The 18,265-nt window shown below is 36.9% G+C and overlaps 1 protein-coding gene across 1 annotated transcript in view; it reads right to left on the bottom strand.

The window, feature by feature from the left end:
• The window catches only part of opn7b (opsin 7, group member b), a 46,233-nt gene that overhangs the window by 4,712 nt on the left and 23,256 nt on the right, over positions 1–18,265 (bottom strand). The window contains exons 2-4 of the mRNA XM_014017115.1: positions 7,024–7,111; positions 6,780–6,942; positions 5,163–5,290 (exon numbers count right to left, since the gene is read on the bottom strand). Of these exons, the coding sequence (XP_013872569.1) occupies positions 5,163–5,290; positions 6,780–6,942; positions 7,024–7,111 (379 nt within the window). The remainder of the gene's footprint in view (positions 1–5,162; positions 5,291–6,779; positions 6,943–7,023; positions 7,112–18,265) is intronic.

Below are 18,265 nucleotides of genomic sequence, written 5' to 3'. Positions count from 1 at the left end.
GAGCTGAACTGTAAGGCAAAACTCTCTGTTTACTGATCGGTATACGTTCCTCACCTACGGTCATGAACTTTGCAGTGACCAAAAGAACAAGATCGCAGATACAAGTGGTCAAAATGAGTTTTCTCTGCAGGTTATCTAGCCAGTGGTTCCCAAAGCTTTCAGCTTTTGACCCACAAAATAACAGTAGACCTGTGCCAACAACTATTTTTGGATGATAAACATTTTTATCAGGTCAACTAAACGTGGGCATAGTAGCAATATTTATTATTCTACATTTATACATTTTAGGCAACTAAGGCAAAAATGTAGTTAATTTAGAAAATCTTTTCATGACCCCACCATGATGTTTCAGGACCCCACTTTGGATCCCGACCCCAACTTTGGGAACACTGGCTAGATAACCTGCAGAAAAAACTCATTTTGACCGCTTGTATCTGCAATCTCGTTCTTTTGGTCACTGCAAAGTTCATGACCGAAGGTGAGGAACGTATACCGATCAGTAAACAGAGAGTTTTGCCTTACAGTTCAGCTCCCTCTTCACCACAACAGACTGGTACAGAGTCTGCAATACAAGAGACGCTGTGCCAATCCATCTTTAAGTTTTGTGATCCATTCTTCCCTCACTAGTGAACAAACACCAAGATCATTTAAAAAAATAAATAAAACAAAGCATTTTCAGGATCATTTCAAAGACTGCATGGGCAAACAAGGACACATACGAATATGTTTATATAATATGTTTCTTTTAAATGTTTTTCAAATTCACTTTCCTAGTAACCATGGTCTTCATTCAGCTTACATTCTATTCATACCATGGCAGCTCTTGGTCAAGAAACTTGACCTTGATCTGAACATCTCAACACAATAATAATGAACACTGATTGATGTTCTTGAGATTCAGAAGCATAGAAATGTTTTTCAAATTGAGTACATTTTCTGTTAGATAATTTTTTTAAACGGATGACTCAGGGACTCAGGTCTTAACATTCTCTCGCTTAGAAAATATTTAACCATTGAACAGAGTTGTTTCATGAGACAATGCTTCTGATGGTATAGTGTAACAAGTTGTACATCTTTTGTTTGCGACTGTACCAAAGTGTGAATACAAGAACACGTTTAAACACTAAAACAGCTCTCACCACGTTCTGCTACAATCGATTCAGGCACAGTTGTCTTCAGTGAGGAGGAGAACCCAGACAGTCTTATCTAGCACCACACAGCCTCCACAGCAGGATGTCAGCTCCTCTTACACTTCAAGCTGAGGATGGGGATTTGGGATGGGGGTGATTACAAATGCACTGGCTGAGCTGTGCAGGTCTCAGAAAGGTAGCCATTGCAGAAGRTTTTTATCTAATGTGGAACATGCCTTCACAAAACAGAGAATTCAACCATCAGGGTGACACACTTAGAACTTCTCCTTTGTTCTTTCTAAGAACTGAACTCTACTTTATAGAAAAGCTCATGAAAAAGTGCTTTAACTCAACATGCATCAATCTGTGTTTTTCCTCTCCTGATGTCAGCTTCAGTACATTTAAATGGAGTAATGTATATACAGTATATTGTAGTTGCAATTGAAGGGAAATGCAACTCTAACAAAAACACTTATTGAAGCAGTTTCACACTAGGTATCACAAGGTCAAGGACTTTGAAGGCATACGGTTAACAAATCTTAAAGATAGGTGTGCAGGCACATAGTTCAGCCTTGAAATTGGCCTCTATCTCTTTAAGAACCTCCTACTGTTTCTGAAACTCCCACTTCAGCACATCTTCACAATGCTTTGGGGAAGGGGTACTCTGCGGGGCAAGAGCTCTGCTGGGGACTGAACTCTAGGGAGGATCTTTGTGTAGATAGGCGGTGCTTTGTACCAGCAACTGTTAAGGCAGCTCCACATGGCTACCACAGGAGATATAAGGATTTCTCAGACATATATTAGTGAGTCAAAGCAAAACTCTGGGTATGTTTTTTGATGAATAAATTTCATTATGTCATGATATAAAGCAGAGGAGCCCAAAGTGGGGCCCGCGGGCCAAATTTGGCCCGCCAAGCCATTTGATTCGGCCCACCAACAGTTGCCAAAGTTAAAAGGTTGTAACCTGTTATTCTATGTAGAAACACAGTATTTCCATTGGTCAAATGACTATATAAAAGGGCTGTAGTGAAGGTAGTTTTCATTCATGCTGTTGACTTTAGCTTTGATTTATTAGGATTAAACATGAAATGACAACAATAAATATTTAGATCAGACTTAACCCCACGTGTAGATTTGCACACTTTATAAGGCCACTAAAACTCTTATCAATTTATGATATGCCCCATGAGCCTTTGCTATGGCAGACTTTATCCAAGCGCACAGACTTAAACAAAAGAGGGCCATTGCATAGCATAATCGCTAAAAATAAAGGACTTTACTTTAAAAGTATTCATATTTCATGTATTATATTACTGCATTTGGCCCACAGCCCTGGATAGATTTTCATTTTGGCCCTCTCAGGGAAAATGTTTGGGCACCCCTGATATAAAGCTAAAAAAAAGGTCTGTTCTGCAAAATACTCTTTTAAGATAGTTCAAGTTGCAAAAGTGACATTAATCAATAGATATTTTATGATTTTGTTATTTCTATTTTACATATTTACTAGCAGGACCTAGTCAGAAATATATGAAATAAAAATAGACATGACTTTTGAACAACATACTGTATATTGAGATAAGAATGTCACAACTTGTTTTTTTAACCTGGGGTTTGTTGCCTAACTTAACCAAAGCAATAACTAGAGAAAAAAAGAAAAGCCATGTCAAATATTTCTGTGAGGTAAAGTGCAATTCTCGAGTGTTTGTTTTCAGATATTTGTATAAGAGAAACGTTAAAACATCAGGTATTTGAAATGGTATATAGGAATTTGTTTATGCTCCATMTATTAATTAAAAAATATATATAGAAAAACTTCAGCCTTGAAAGTTTAAATATTTGATTTGAGATTGGAGTGGACTTGATGTTCTTCCGAGCTGACTAGATTACACATGTCAGGAATATTGCGTAAGATTATCTTTAGANGTGTGTGTGTGTGTGGGTGTGTGTGTGCGTGTGCGTGTTTGACGATGAGTGGGAATGTTCTTCCCTTCGTGATGCTGATTCCTGGAGTAGAGAGTGTTTTCCTGCAGAGCACAAGTCAAGGGTAAAATCTTCTGCCAGACACCCTAGGGTGGATTTGCACTTGGTTATTTATCATATGGCAACTTTAAAAGAGAAAAAGTATAGGTTTAACGGCCAGTTTGCTTGAGAAGATGAACATGAAAATGCTTTTTTTGGTGAAAAGAAATGCAAAACACTCTCAATTTTATTTTATTTTCATTCATTAATTTGTTTTTTGGATTAGCTTCTAAGATTTACTTTTGCAGCTAAATAAGAGAAATGTGGTGTTGTGTGCTTGATTGATTTTTATAAAGGTGTCCTGGCAGCTGAAACAGCTCTTCTTGCAGAGAGATACTGCTTTCTAAGTCTTGCTTTTCAAAACTTGATGATGATAAAAAAATCATAGAATATGTTTGGTTCCTACAGTGTGTGGTGTACATCCACACTGCAACGATAACACACCACACAAACAGATTTCACTCACGAACATTCAGATGTCAGACGGGAAGTCCTGCAAAACCTCTTGAGATCAAACTTGACTTCAGAGTAAATCAAGCAATGGCAGTAGTTTGTGGACTAATTAAACAAATGTTTCCGATTTCCACTAACATTTCTGGTGCACCACGGCAGTTGTTTTGTCTTCTGTATTTTGAATTGTCCTCCATGTTTCCATCACCTCATTTTCTGATTGGCTACGCGTCACATTTAACAGGCTGCAAGCTCATCCCTTGGGGGACACCACACACCCTGGGATATCAGGCCAACATGTTTTAAATATTTGATTTGAGATTGGAGTGGACTTGATGTTCTTCCGAGCTGACTAGATTACACATGTCAGGAATATTGCGTAAGATTATCTTTAGAGCCATCGGGGCATCCTTAAAGGCGCAATATTTTGTGTTTCTCAGGCATACTGTATATTTAAGTTCCCTACCATAATAAAGTATCAATGTCACCTTTAGTTGTTATTAAAATGCCTTTTTTATGTTTGAATAGAAAATAAACTCTTTGGCTGTGTCTCATTTCATGGGCTGGGTCCTCATGAGGACCTAGTCTAGCTGGGCCACGTGGGCCATATCCTCCCTGGGCCAGGTAGGCTGCTCAAAACTGCTGCGAAATGAGACGGTCTACCCTTCGTCTGACGTCGGCTTCACATGGGTTTGCGTGACCACGCGCTCCCCCATTACCATAGTGATCAGTTTCATGTTGGACTTAAAATGCGTCGGGACAAGTWTTTACACGTCTTTTTATTAAAAGAACAACTTCACAGTTAAAATCAAAAAGAAAAGAAAAGTAGGTCCTCTGGATGGGTTCTTCTTTAGTGAAACATTTCGTTTCTCCTCCAAGAGACTTCTTCAGTCTGATGAAWTTCAGGTGAACTCAGCCTTAAAAGCATTGCCTCCACATGGACAAACAGGTTAGTCACATGCAAAAGAGGGCCATCGCCTAACAATAGGCTTGATTAGCTCTATTTAGTCACATGCAAAAGAGGGCCATCGCCTAACAATAGGCTTGATTAGCTCTAGTGTTCATAGACGGCCATGTGCGCCATCACCTGACCCAAGTTGTGTTATGTGTATGTAGTGAATGCAAGCGGGGCTCCATGTCCCCTTGTTTTTTGTCCCTCTTTCCCTCTTTGTGTTGGGTATCATTGGCGCCCTGATTCACACCTTTTGCTCACAGGGGGCTGAGTCATACTTGCAATAAAAGCATTGTAGGAGGAGGACAACTGGACACGAAGAGGAGAGACGAAACGTTTCAATAAAGACGAACCCATCTAGAGGACCTACTTATTTTTTTCTTTTTGATTTTTTTCTGCCTGGATTACTGAGATGCATCGGGACATTCACAGTTAAAACCTTACACATAAATAAATAAAGAAAACATTAAAARTTTGGGTTTAGCTCCACTATCTACAACAGAGTATTAGGACCACACAAGATTTTTTTTTATTGTGCAAAAGAGAAATCCTTTTACTGTGATAATGATGGTTATTACATAATGAAGAAGCATCTAAAGAACTTGGGTTACCGTAGTTCGGACAGCAGACCTTGAGCCAGCAGACACAGGAAAGCACCGTGAGGTTGGTCAGACTGCACAGGCCGAATAAAACACCACAGAAGGCATAAACAGTGCAGGCGGTCATGTTAAACAACCACCTAAATGGAGAGAGAAAAGAAAGAGACTATCAATCACTGATTGACATCATGTTCTGCGAAGAGTTATGTTCTTCAGGGAAATTTTAAATTCAGGGAGAATAGACAGGTAAAGCATTTTCTGGCCCTCCCCCATGGGTCACATCCAGCAGTGACACACTTTGACCCAACACTGGCATGTATGACAGCTTGCATCCACATATCCTCAGGGGATCAGAGGATAACAGAGAAGGTCACGCTGAAGCAGGACACATGCAAGCAACAAAGACAACTTGTCTCCCAACATTTTGAGTATGCATACATCTTGCTGTATGGGAAAGGGTATATTGAGTTATATAGATTCAATGATTTCACATGTCTGGAATAAATCATTAAATCAAATAATTAAAAGCTGGTACTTTTGTGTCTGTGTTTGTGCCCATCATAGCAAAGTTTTCCCACATATACTTAACAGCCTCTTAGACCGTGGATTTGATCATTACCACTTCATATCATCTGTTTTAATGTCAAAGATACAGTGCACATATGATCAAATAATGATGAAATATTTTTCATTCTAAAAAGTACTGAGTAAACATCTGTTCTGATGTCACTGAAAAATGTTGTTTATAATGCTATTTTGATGGGTTATGCTATAATAATATAAAAGCATGACCCACCTTATTCTTTCATTTCTGCAAGAGTTACCTGGTTGGTCATCTGTACAAGTTTAATATTAAGTAGACTGTTGAGTAAACTCATAAGTCTACAGTGAATGTTGCAAATATTTGTACACATGTGTTTCTGAAAAGTTTGACTGCTAAAACAAATGTTATTCTGCGGGATTAATCTCTTTAGCCACATTTTGTCTTTTGCTCTAAATAGTTTTTCTTTTTTTCTGTACTCTGGTTCTTTTCCTAAAATCATTGAACTATCTAAACTGGCCAAGTAGGGGTCTCTGCAGTACATAGGAGGAGTTTCTTAGCTGTGTGGGCGGAGTTTGGCAAAACCATTATTGGGCTGATTGTCTTGTCGTGAAAGGTAAAAGATAAAGTAATGTCCGTAAATTGTTACACATCTCTCCACATGTATGGTGTTCAAATTTCATGTGGCTAGCATCTTCTCGAGTTATGACTATAAGGAAAATTTATATCTTAAAATACAGGTGCTTTCTGGCCGTTTTGTCCAAATTTACACATCTTCTGAAATGCTGGGCATTCAACCAACCAAATGTTGTTATGGCTTCTTCAAACCCCACCTAATCTGACCAGTCAGGTCTTACTCCTCCCACACAGCAAAAACCTCCCACTTAGTGACTGCAGAGACCCCCTTATCAAACAGGAAAATGCGTGCCTTAGTGTCAAAAGTTTCATCTGTAGCCTGAATTTAACTTTTACTCACCTCAAGAATAATTACCAGGTGATTGTTTTATTTTGTTTTTTTGACTAAATCTTTAATGGTTTTAGGATTAAAAAGTTACATGGACAAAGATAAAGTGTCAAAAGTCACTTACTTGTGAGCAAAGGCTGAAGGAATGGCCAGTGGAAACAGAGTTATCGTCATGCTCAGGTCACTGATGGCCAGATTCACAACAAAGAGTTCTGCTGGTTTCAGGGAGGACTTTTTTCTATAAGCCACAAACAGCAGGATCCCGTTTCCCAGCACAGACAGCACACCTGAAAGACAGAGGGGCAGYGGAGAAACCAGGGGGTGGATTGAACATCACAGATTTAAAAGATGGAAACAAGTTCACTTACCAAAAATGGTGTAGAGAGTTCCCATAACGAAGTCATTGTTTTTCGATATTCTGGACACGAACAGGAATATTTCAGAGGCATTTCCCATCTGGAGATGTACAATGGAAATGAAAAGAGAAACTTTTTAATCAAAAGCAAACCACTGAACTTTTGCACAAGTTTAGAAGAAAAAAAAAACAGAACAAAAACATGTTTTAGTTTCATGGTTTTTATTTAGAAGAAGTATACATCTGAACTAAATTCAACCTAAAAATGATTCCACTTCAGCATGGAACAATTATGTCTCCACTTTTGTCTTTTATGTTGTCTTGGAAGTCATCATTTTTTTTGACTAAAAGCAGGACAAATATGYTGAAACGAAAGTCAGTGTCGTGTTTGAAAGCAGAGTGATTTAAATTCACCGCTTGACCTGCTGCCAGCAGTGTTCACTGTGATGAAGGCAGGCTGTTGAGGTGATATTTGTGACAGAATTTATGGGTGAAGATAACATAAACACAGAATCACAGCCTTTCTATTTACTCAATGACTTTACCTGAATTTACATAGTAAAGGAAAAGAGACAGGTTTCGTCACCCGGGGTTAAGAAAGGATCGGCTTCTGGATCAAACCAAACCACAAATACAGTGTAGCTGCTGTATCTTCAGAAAGACCAGAGGTGGAAAGTTAATTTTTTTTTTATTTTATGTGTGGACCTTCATTTATATCTTTCTGCACTTTCTAACCAGAGATGTAAAGGTTTAWGTGGAAAAATATCATGGAGAAATGTGTTTCTCTTCTTTCCGGAGAGTGATATCTTTCAAATTATTCAACAACATGAYACATTTTTTATCTTTGATGAAAACAAAATCATGTTTTTTTATTCTAAATCAAATATTAAGTTATGTTTTAATCATTTCCAGCCATTAAAGGACTTTTGTTGATCACAAACTATTTTGTGAACTCTTGCTAACGTTTCCTGGCATCATCCTGTGAAAGTCCTTTTTTTAGCGTCTTGATGATATCAAACATCTGCCTTTTATCATTTTTATGTATTCTGTCTGATGTTCAGAAAGCTGAAGGTCTGGTGACTGTGGAGAAAACAGACGGTGCYTCATATAAGCTCTAAAAAGAAGCCTGTCACGCCAGAAGATAAATACAAAAATAAAGCCCCAAAGAAGACAGAGAATGTAGTTGTTTGAATTGTTTGCATCCAAAATGCGCACATATCCAAGCCAAGAAAGTGATGTCATTTTGTGGAAACAAATACACAGGTTCATCTGTTAGTTCAGTTAGACACACACAGAGGGCAGGATAGCAAGAATCCTTCATTTTTTATTACTTTGGCAACGAGAACGAGGCAAAAATAGTCATCTGTTTTTATTGGACTGAAATCTTACAGTCTGAATATTCTGCTGTAATTATGATCTAATTTAAAATGAGTTGTTTACATGTGAATTTAAGGAGTAAGAGTATATTAAAACAGCATAAGGACAAGACATATGGATCAGTTCATTATTAAATCAAAGCAGCATGTCATTTGTAAAATAATAATTTTTGGTTGTTTTGGCAGTTTTTCTGTATCTGTAGCTGACATTTGCAGCTGTCCCTTCTTACCTATAATTTAATTCTCCCAAATAACTGAATATGCCTCATGTGCAACACAACCAGTCCTTCCAGTAAAGGCAACTGATCACTCTAAACCATAATAGGGCCCAGACCACACAAGATGGTAAAATACTTGCTGCAAACTACAGAGTGTAATTCACAAGACATTTTAAAAGTGTACATACTCAATCTTGAAAAAGCGAGAAAAAAATTGTAACAATTTATAATATGGTACACAAAAATAACAACTACTGAGGAATAACTCAGTAACTACTGAATACTTAGAAATGAATTAGTAACTACTAAATAGTTACTTAGTAGAAACCAAGTAGTTAGTGATGATACCAAAAAGGAACTACCCAGTAACTACTGAGTAGTAACAGTAATAACTGAGTWGTTACTAAGTACTTTGTTTCTAAGTACTCAGTTGTTCCTCTTTGCTTTGGTGTCCTCAGTAACTACKTAGTAAATATTCAGTAGTTACTGAGTAGTTCCTCAGTAATTAATAAATATTTTTGGACCTTATTGTAAAATGTTACCAAAAAAATCAATCTCTACTCGTTGCTACAACATTGACACAAAACATGAGCAAACATGATGGGATTTGTTTTGTTATTATGAGGGGTCCAGAGTTAATAAAATCCACTGGTAGAAACTGGTAAAAAAGAAGGCATTAKGTTAAATTTCAGAACTTAACAATCCATGTTTTTAGCACAATGCACATAAACAAACATAACTGTTCCCTATTTTGGAAAAAAAAAAAGCCGGTATAATTTTATGAAATTTTGTAGCTTTGAAAGAAACATCTTTTTAAAGAAATCTGTCTTGGAGTAAACAATTTTTGTTACAGCTACTAAATCTGTTGAAGCAGCTGTATGAAAAATCGAGAAATAAAAATTCTGGAATTGATAAAAGAAAWGCTGCCGATGAGCTGGAGAATCTCCCGTAGCTCTTACACACTTTGCACAATTTAGTCATAATAATAAAACAATGCAGGAAGTCATTCTTGTCCAAAGTAAAGAGTTCATTTTTTTTTTATCAGAGAGGATAAAATATTACTTTTTCCAACTTTTATTTCTGTTGGTTTGCTCTTGTTGTTATTTTAATTATCAGTGCAGTACTTTTAGTTTAAAATTTCTGTCCTGTACACATTGTTCAGTATAGAAATAAATACTTATACCTGTGTAATGTTTTCTGTTGGAACATAGTGGAGTCAATCTCACTGTACAAATGACAAATTTGGTTTAATTTTCATAATGTTTTGTTTGAAAAGTTCATTTTCAGCTTTCTCATGCTTTAAAATATTAGCTCAATATCGTTTAATTAAAATATAAATTTCTGACCTTTTATTTTAGTTAAGATTATTAGAATAATGTTGTTAATAATGTTTGCATGTAACCCAGTTCTCCCTAAACTTGGACAATAATGTTATTGTATACATTATGCCAAAAAAGTTACAAAAGAGTGTTAATATATAATAAATTATTACTGAAGAAATAAAAGCAAAAATGATTTTTTCAGCACGTATCTTTCTCTGTGTAACCACCTTTATTTCCTGCCTCCCCTCTTTATCGTCCACCCACACATTTAACTGTCTGGCATGTTTCCATTAAGCTTTGAGATCAGACAGCTGAACACACGCTGCACTTCTCTTGATGGCTTGTGTAGGATGGAAATTTATCAAACTTGTTTACCGTGGTCAAATCTCACTTTCATCACGGTAAATGCTGGAATATTTCAGTCGCCTCAGCCTGCCTGTTTTGCTTTTGACTTGCTTTACTCAACTTTCAACGTACTCAAGGTAATTGTATGTAAAAAAAAAAAAACCTTTTCTGGGTTTCAGTTTCTAAAAGGAAAATATCTCCAAGGTTAAACATATGAAAATAATTTATTGAACATGTTCATTCCAGATGATTTCTAACTTTTGCATATTGTGTAGTGAAGAGTACGTTCAGCATAGAGAGAAGACAGGCTGTATGTCAGTTGGGGGTTGGTTTCCCCCAGTGGATCCCCCAGTGTTCAACATTTATTGTGAAAATAAAAATGCAGTGTCATAAAAAGTACTTTATCATGTCTCAATCTTGGTCTTTCAGGTCTTTTGATTCAGTAGTTCCCAAGCTTTTTTCCACAAAGTCTCCTTTTCTTACTTCCAAGCCAAGCTGATCTCCCTAAAAAAAGTAAAACTGAGTTTTACAGACTTTTTTTTTGCTCAGATTGGCTTGTTTAGGTGATTTTAATATGCAAACATCAATTCAACCTGGAGAGACTCACACAGAGAGAAGCTAAAATTAGAAAGTTTAATTCAACAATTCGAAAATAAAGTTTTGGCACTCGGACCCCAACATGGTGCTGTGAGCTGCAATGAATTTGGATGAGCTGCTTAAGATGAGGAATAGGAACTGTATTCCGTCCGGGGGGGCCAGACACTGGTGGTGGAGGCCGAAGAAAGAAACCTGGAGGAGCCGAGGGAACGRGGGTGGAGAAGGGGAGGAGGTGGGTTGAAGCTCAGGTGGTGAGCAGATGGAGCCATGGGTGGAGGGTCTTAAATGTGAGACTTGTCTGATGCTGACTGGCTGCAGCAGAGCGCATGACGCAGCAGATGGATGATGCAGGTGAGGCTGATAGAATATTTTTTTCATAAAGGCAGATATAACAAAAATTGTAAAACATTCTMCAATCATATCAGCAAACCACTGGTCATTTTATTTGTTTGGGGTCCTTTAATGAGATCAAATCAGCAGAGGCAGGTACGTACAGTTACATTCATGCATAAATATGTAGACAACAACTGAAATAGCCTGACTAAATTAAACTAAAGTGTAATAAAGTTGGACTGGTGGCAACAAGGTTAGAGAAGGTATGATCAGGAGGTAAAAAAAATGAAGTTTAGTTGGAAAAAGTAGCAACCACATCTGCCTCAAACTGTATTTGACCTACTGTGGGCCCTTGAGCAAATCCTTTATTTGTAATTTATTTATTTGTAAATTATTTATTTAGCAGGACAGTGCATATTAATAACGGTACATCTGTAACATGCCAGAATTAGCCAGAGGCTAGTTTTCATCTGCAGCCCTGGTGGCCAGCTGTTCAGTGGCACTGTAGAAAAACAGAAAATGTTAAACAATAAAATCAAAAATTAAGAACAGCATATTAAGACAGTGTTAGTTTGTTTCAGGAAAAGCAGCAAAAGCAGTGAAAAAAACTGTGAGCTATAAGTAGCATTAGTTCTGAAGAGCAGCAAAGCTGTTCTTTATAGTACTGTGACATGCCTTTCCTTCAAATACAAAAAGTCAAAGAAAACTTCTTTATACTTAAGAAAACTGGCATAGTACACATGATTTTACCCATTTTGTCACATAACTGGCCTATTTTATTTTGAATTTGGCTCAGCCAAAGTGAAACAGGAAGTGACATCAAAGGGGAACTCATTAATAAAATAAACTCGCTGGTCTCTGTTTATTAAAAAAATTTTAAACTTTAATTCTTCTTTGTTTCTCTTTTATGGCAACTAAAAATAATCTAAAGAAACATCAGATTCTTCTCTACAGTCTGTGTTGTTAGCTTTCGTAACAACGCTCTGTTTACATGCTGACATTCCCCTTTGACATCACTTCCTGTTTCTTCACATGCAAATATCTCAACAACCGTTCATCTCASYGACGTGAAATTTGTTTTGCAATGTCATCAATGCTATCTTTCAATAATGCCTTCATTTTTTTTACTAAAATTTGATGTCACAGACACTTTAAGCTCAAGCAGCAGCAGCAAAGCTTTTAGTAAAAGCATAAAAGCAGCAATGTATCAAGCATTAATAAAACAGATTAAGACATGTGATAGATGCATGATAAAATGACAATGTTGATGAAATCATAAAACATAAAAGTTTACAAAGTGTGTTGCTATTCAACTCTAAATGTGCAGTTGTATGAATGTGGCAGTCACGACGTGTTTCCGAAGTCCAAAATGTTTGATTACATAGTGTGTCAACAGAAAAATGGTAAAAGGCTGTTTTGTATTCCAGTTGAAATCATCCAAAATTTGACCGCTGTCAGTAGCGAGCAGCATTTAACAGCAGCATATAGATGGAAAGAGTTGCACCTACACCTGTCACACCTGGTGCCGCCATATTGTAGCATAATGATTTAAATCAGCCCTCCAGCTGCTCCCCAGGTGCACGTGGAGCAGCTCTTTGCTCCTCATGTGTGTTCATTGAAAGGCATAGAATGAATTTAACCAATGGGGGTTTATTAGACTCAACAGCCTATGAAGACACACAAAATATGACATATATTTACCCATCTTCTATCCATGTTATATCCATCTTATTTGAAATAGTCTTTTTCACTAATAAAAGTTCAACAGTTGGTTCAACAATAATCCAAAAAAACATTACAAAACAAACTAAAATTCAAAGATGATTCATCGTCCTCATGCTCGTCTGATTGTTGACTGTTTCCCTACAGTCTCCCCCTCCCTCGTCCTGCAGCATCAGGAGTACTGAGGGCACAGCTGGATTAAATGTCCGAGAGGATAAAGTCAAGAGAGAAACACTTTCAATAAAAGAAGGGGATGGAAGAGTCAGGGTTGCAGTGCAACTCATGCTCACACTAATTTGTATGAGAGCGAAAAGTGGCATAAAGCGCGGCTGAAAGTCAAAAAGTGCCCATCAGCCTGTTGCTAAATTGTGGAATTGAGGCTAATCACTGCAGAGGACGTCTGTGATGATTTAAGCCTGCTGCCATGTGAATGGAAGTTCGAGCGCAAAAAGAAAGAGTGGTGGACAAATTGTCAAGCAGAGTGAGGGAAAGGGTGACGATGTAAAATAACCCAAGGTCAGAACAAATACAAAGGAGACAAGTGAAGGATGAGACAAATCCCATCACTGAAGCTGTCAGAAACAGAGGATTGAAAAGGGAATGATGGAGATTTGACATGAGAAAATGGGGCACTAAAACAATACAAAACTGAATACATTTCAGAGCAAATGCAGTTATGGAAAATGCATTGTGAGAAAAGTTAAATACAACCAAGTGTGGGTTTGTTTTTCTCCACTGAATATTTCTGGAAAACAGATTCCAGTTTTCAGATCCTGACTGTGTGTCATTTTGATACATTTGACCAAACTAATCTGAGGATGAAGTTATTGTGACAATAACTTTATAATCCCTCCAGCCCTTCTTAACACCATTTATTTATTTACCATTATTTAACCAGGCAAGTCCCGTTAAGATCTCAGATCTCTTATTCAAGGGAGCCTGGGCCTGAAGGCAACCTTTGCATATTTTTGGGGGTGGGGGAAACTGGAGTACCCCGGGAAAAACCCACGCAAGCACGAGGAGAACATGCAAACTCTGCACAGAAATAGCCCAGGTCCAAACCGGAGATCCAACCCAGGACCTTCTTGCTGTGAGGCAATGGTACTAACCACTGATCCATCGTGCTGCCCATTAACTTGTCATCAAATCTTACTTTGCAACATGCTTTGTAATGTTGACTGCTTCGCCTAATTTTGAGTCAAGAGCTGAGAGTAACTGCGAACAAACATGTCTACGGTGCATTCAGGATTGACTCATTTAACAATAAAATAAGTGGTGTTTAGCAGGATTTTATTTTGTCTTTTTATTTAATAAACTGCCAACATTTGAAACACAAAGATTTACAAAAAAAATTAGTAATTTAAAAAATGCTTGTGCTAGTGCAATATGTTTTGAGTTGTTTTGTTTGCTGTGCACAGGAGTACAGCGACTTTTGTACAGATTTGTGTTTCTGTTGGTTTATTTATTGTCTTTTTGGTTTGAATTAGAACTTGTTTCTCCTCATCTTAGTCTGCCTCAGTTAGATCCTGCTCCTCAGTCCTGCCATGCACAGAAAAGAAAAAAAGAAAAAGAAACTTGTGGCCCTAATACTCAGTTGTATTAAAACTTCAAAGACAGCTGAGCTATTTTTACTAATTTAGCCAAAATCACTTTATTACCTAGCGCTTTTTTTTCCCAAAGAGTGCACCGTTGCACAGTTTTAGTTTGGCCTCTGAGTCATGATGGCATATCTGGGGCATGCCCTTGTATGAGCCACATCCTCTCAATAAAAACAGGATTTGTCTAAAAAAGTTAGGTGAATATTAAGTTCATGGATCAAAACTAAAACTGTTTGTAGTCATCCTCCAAATGGCACTGAAGGATATGAGGAGGGACGGAGCAGCAGGCGTGCAGAGACAAAGGCAGCTGGGAGAGCTGGCAGGGTGAGAAAATATTTTTGCAATAAAACAAAGTTTGTCATTATAGTTGGTTGTTCTTAGGATTCTTATTCTTTTCACAAATTGCTTTAATTTGACCAGTTTTACGTGGCATTGTTTCTGGACTGATGATTGGAAACCTGAGGGATGAATAATACGGATAATTTATCTGCATTTGAGATGCAGAAACTTGAAATTCATCCTGCAGCACCACATCTCAAAGCCAAGAAATCTAAATCCTTCCACTCTTTCAACTGTTCCAAAATATCTTTTTTTTCTTTCCGTGTATTAAATTTTGACTTAGGTGCAAAGTGATACAAGTTTCTACTCTCATCACAAAGCTCCTTTAAAGGGGTTTTCTGATGACGTTTTGAATGCAGACATTTGCGTTAATTCAGGGTTTGAGCTAATTAAAACATAATTTTTTCTCAAATACGCCAAAGTAGCAGTTTGGCCAGAGGCCAGTTCCTTTCTAAACTCCTTCTGAGCCACTATAAATCCTGTTTGATCTGTGAGTAAAAAAATTAAAACTTTGCTTCAGCAACCTAAACTGGAGGATGCAACTTTACATTGTATCTAAAAGGCAAGAAAAGTAGAAAAGCAAAGCTGTGCATTCTGGAGCAAAGAAAAATCGGGAACCAAATATAACAAATAAACATTATGAAAACAGGACATGGGTGATCATCTTTATTTTACTTCAAATAGCACAGATGAGAAGAGCACAAATAAAGACAAGGTTCATTTCCCTTACACTCATTTTCTATTGTTTCTCTCGTCGTCCTCATAATTAATTTTTACACTTTTATGATCAAAAATAAATCATTTTTTACTCCATAACCCAAACGTTGCTGAACTTGTTTGCTCTTCTGTTATTGCATAAACAAAATTATATTGTGGTGGTTTTRTTCCCAGTGAGACACAGAGGTGCTGCATGCATCAGGAAGTCACTTAGGATTTGAAAAGTGATGAGGAATCAGACAACTTGAAAAACCRAGCAGGGGTGTTAGAAACTCTAAAATATGAAGTTTGTTCATATTTTCATATTTTCATGTGTTCAAGTTTGTATGTTTTAAAATCCCACAGATCCAAAGCCCTTAATGACCACACTTCAACAAATGTGAAAGACCTCAGAGTACCATACAATCCTAACAGAGCACTTCACAGTCAGAGTTTTGGATTATTTGTGACTCCTTAACTTTCCCCGAGTAGAATACAAACAAAGCTTTCAGCTAGAGCAGAGATTCTTAACCCATGGGCCGCGGCCCAATTGTGGGCCGTGAGCACCACCTTGAGGGCCTCAAAAGAACAACAGTTTTTAACTTTGGGCCGCAGAGGGCCGTGGGACCACATTGATTTTGAATAAGGTGCAATACACTTTCTCACCACTAGTAGCAGTAGTGCACCACTCAGATTTTTAACAACTTTTTTAATATGTAGAAGAACATTAGCAACCTGTCGAGAATGGAAACATATTTTAAATTAAAAGTAGAAGCAAAAATGAAGGTAATCCATCAAAAAATGCCAAAGTTTGTCACTAAAATGAAGTGCAGCCTCTGGTTCTACCATGTTATATTTTAAAAGTTCAGAACATTATCCAACACAGTTGCAGATACAGCTATATTTTAATTTGCACTTTATCAAATTAAATTTTGTAGTTTATTTTTAAACACTGTCAAAAAGCTGTTGTTACGGTTATTGTTTGTCACTAAAATGAAAAGCAGCTTCTGGTTCTACCATGCGAAAATTTAAAAAGGCTATATTTTCATTTGCACTTTATCAAATTTATTTTTATTTATTTTTATTAGGAGATTTAAATATTTTTGAATGTATTTGTTTTATGATCACAATTTTATTTATTGAATTGTATATTTTTGTTGTTGTTTATGTTAAAAAATATGTGTGTTAATAAGTCTGAGTGGTCTGTTGACTGACCGTTGTATTTGTTCAAATAATTGTTATGGGCAGGTTACAATATAAAAATGTTTGTCATAATCACGTCTTGTGATTATTTGACAGGAGTTTTACTTTTAAACTGTAAGTGTATTTAATTTAGTTATAATGCAAATTCAATACAAATTAAACCAAGATTTAGAATAATAATTATTTTGATCCGTAAGGTAATGTCTGACTGGGCCTCGTGTCACTTTTTGTTGAACAAATTGGGCCCTAAGGTAAAAAAGGTTAAGAACCCCTGAGCTAGAGGCTCTTTTCTGCCACTGCGTCAGTTTGGGTAGGAGTTTGGGGTAATAGTGTTACTTTCTAAACTAATATTAAGTCTGGTTCAAATAAGACTTCTTTTTATTCTGCAGCTGAAGSACATCCTGAAATGCAACAACCCTAACCTTTCTGTCTTCTTTCTTTCTCTTGCAGTTCTTTTTTCCCCCCCCTGTATCTTTTACCATGTCTGTATTTTTGGACTGTGGAGCTGTGTGTTTCTGATCTGTGCTTGTCACTCCGCCCAAAGTTTAATGGTTKCATGTATTTCTTGATCTAGATTATTTCTTGTTCTCTCTTTACTCAAGGTGCACCTAAGGCCAAATGAGTTCTTTGATTCCTTCATGCTGTAACATTTTTTCCCCTTTTTGGCAATCAAGTTGCTGAATACGAGAGAGAGAAAAAAAGTTTTTTTTATTTAATATATACAGATCTGTGCCCTTCCATGTGCAATAAAAGCACAAATGTGAAAAAAGTACATTTTTAAATTTGATTATGTGACATGTACTGAGTCACCACCACATCGTGAGCTTTACATTTTCTCCCACCTGTATTTARTTTCCCCTTAACAAATATATTTATTCAATTACAATAGTATGAGACAATTAAAAACACAATATTTAACAGAAATAGTGTTTTGTATTTCGAACAAAAAGAAATTTGAATGCCGTATGCAATCACTGGAAGCATTTTAACTTGGGTTGCAGTCAATCAATCAATCAATCAATCAATCAATCAATCAATCAATCAATCAATCAATCAATCAATCCCACTTGGAGGCAGAATAAATGCATTTTAACATGAAGTCACAGTTACTTCAGCTAATCTATGTCCCCATACTGTGCCAATCAGACTCACAAGTCACAGAAGCGATAGCAGGATCTTCCCCATATWGCATGTAGGAGCATCTTAGCCTCACATAGTTCAACTTTTTTCTCATTAAACGTGGAGAAACTGATAGCGGGGAAGGAAAGAACCAGAAAGAGAAGAATGGAGATTCTGTACGACCCGGACTCACTGACATGAAGTCACCCCAGGTGACAGAACTTCTGATTAAATAAACTTCACTCAAAGTGCTTCATATTTCTTTTCATCATAATGTTTCACGTAAACAGAAATTTGCATCCTTACTCTTCACGGCAAGACCCATATTCTAAGTCTGATCAAATTTTCTGTTTTTCTTCACTTTAACAGTTATAAGGTGAGTATAAT

Source organism: Austrofundulus limnaeus, unplaced genomic scaffold (genome assembly GCF_001266775.1).
Source record: "Austrofundulus limnaeus strain Quisiro unplaced genomic scaffold, Austrofundulus_limnaeus-1.0 Scaffold3, whole genome shotgun sequence".
NCBI classification, from domain to species: domain Eukaryota; kingdom Metazoa; phylum Chordata; class Actinopteri; order Cyprinodontiformes; family Rivulidae; genus Austrofundulus; species Austrofundulus limnaeus.
This window is presented reverse-complemented; position numbering and strand designations above follow the sequence as displayed.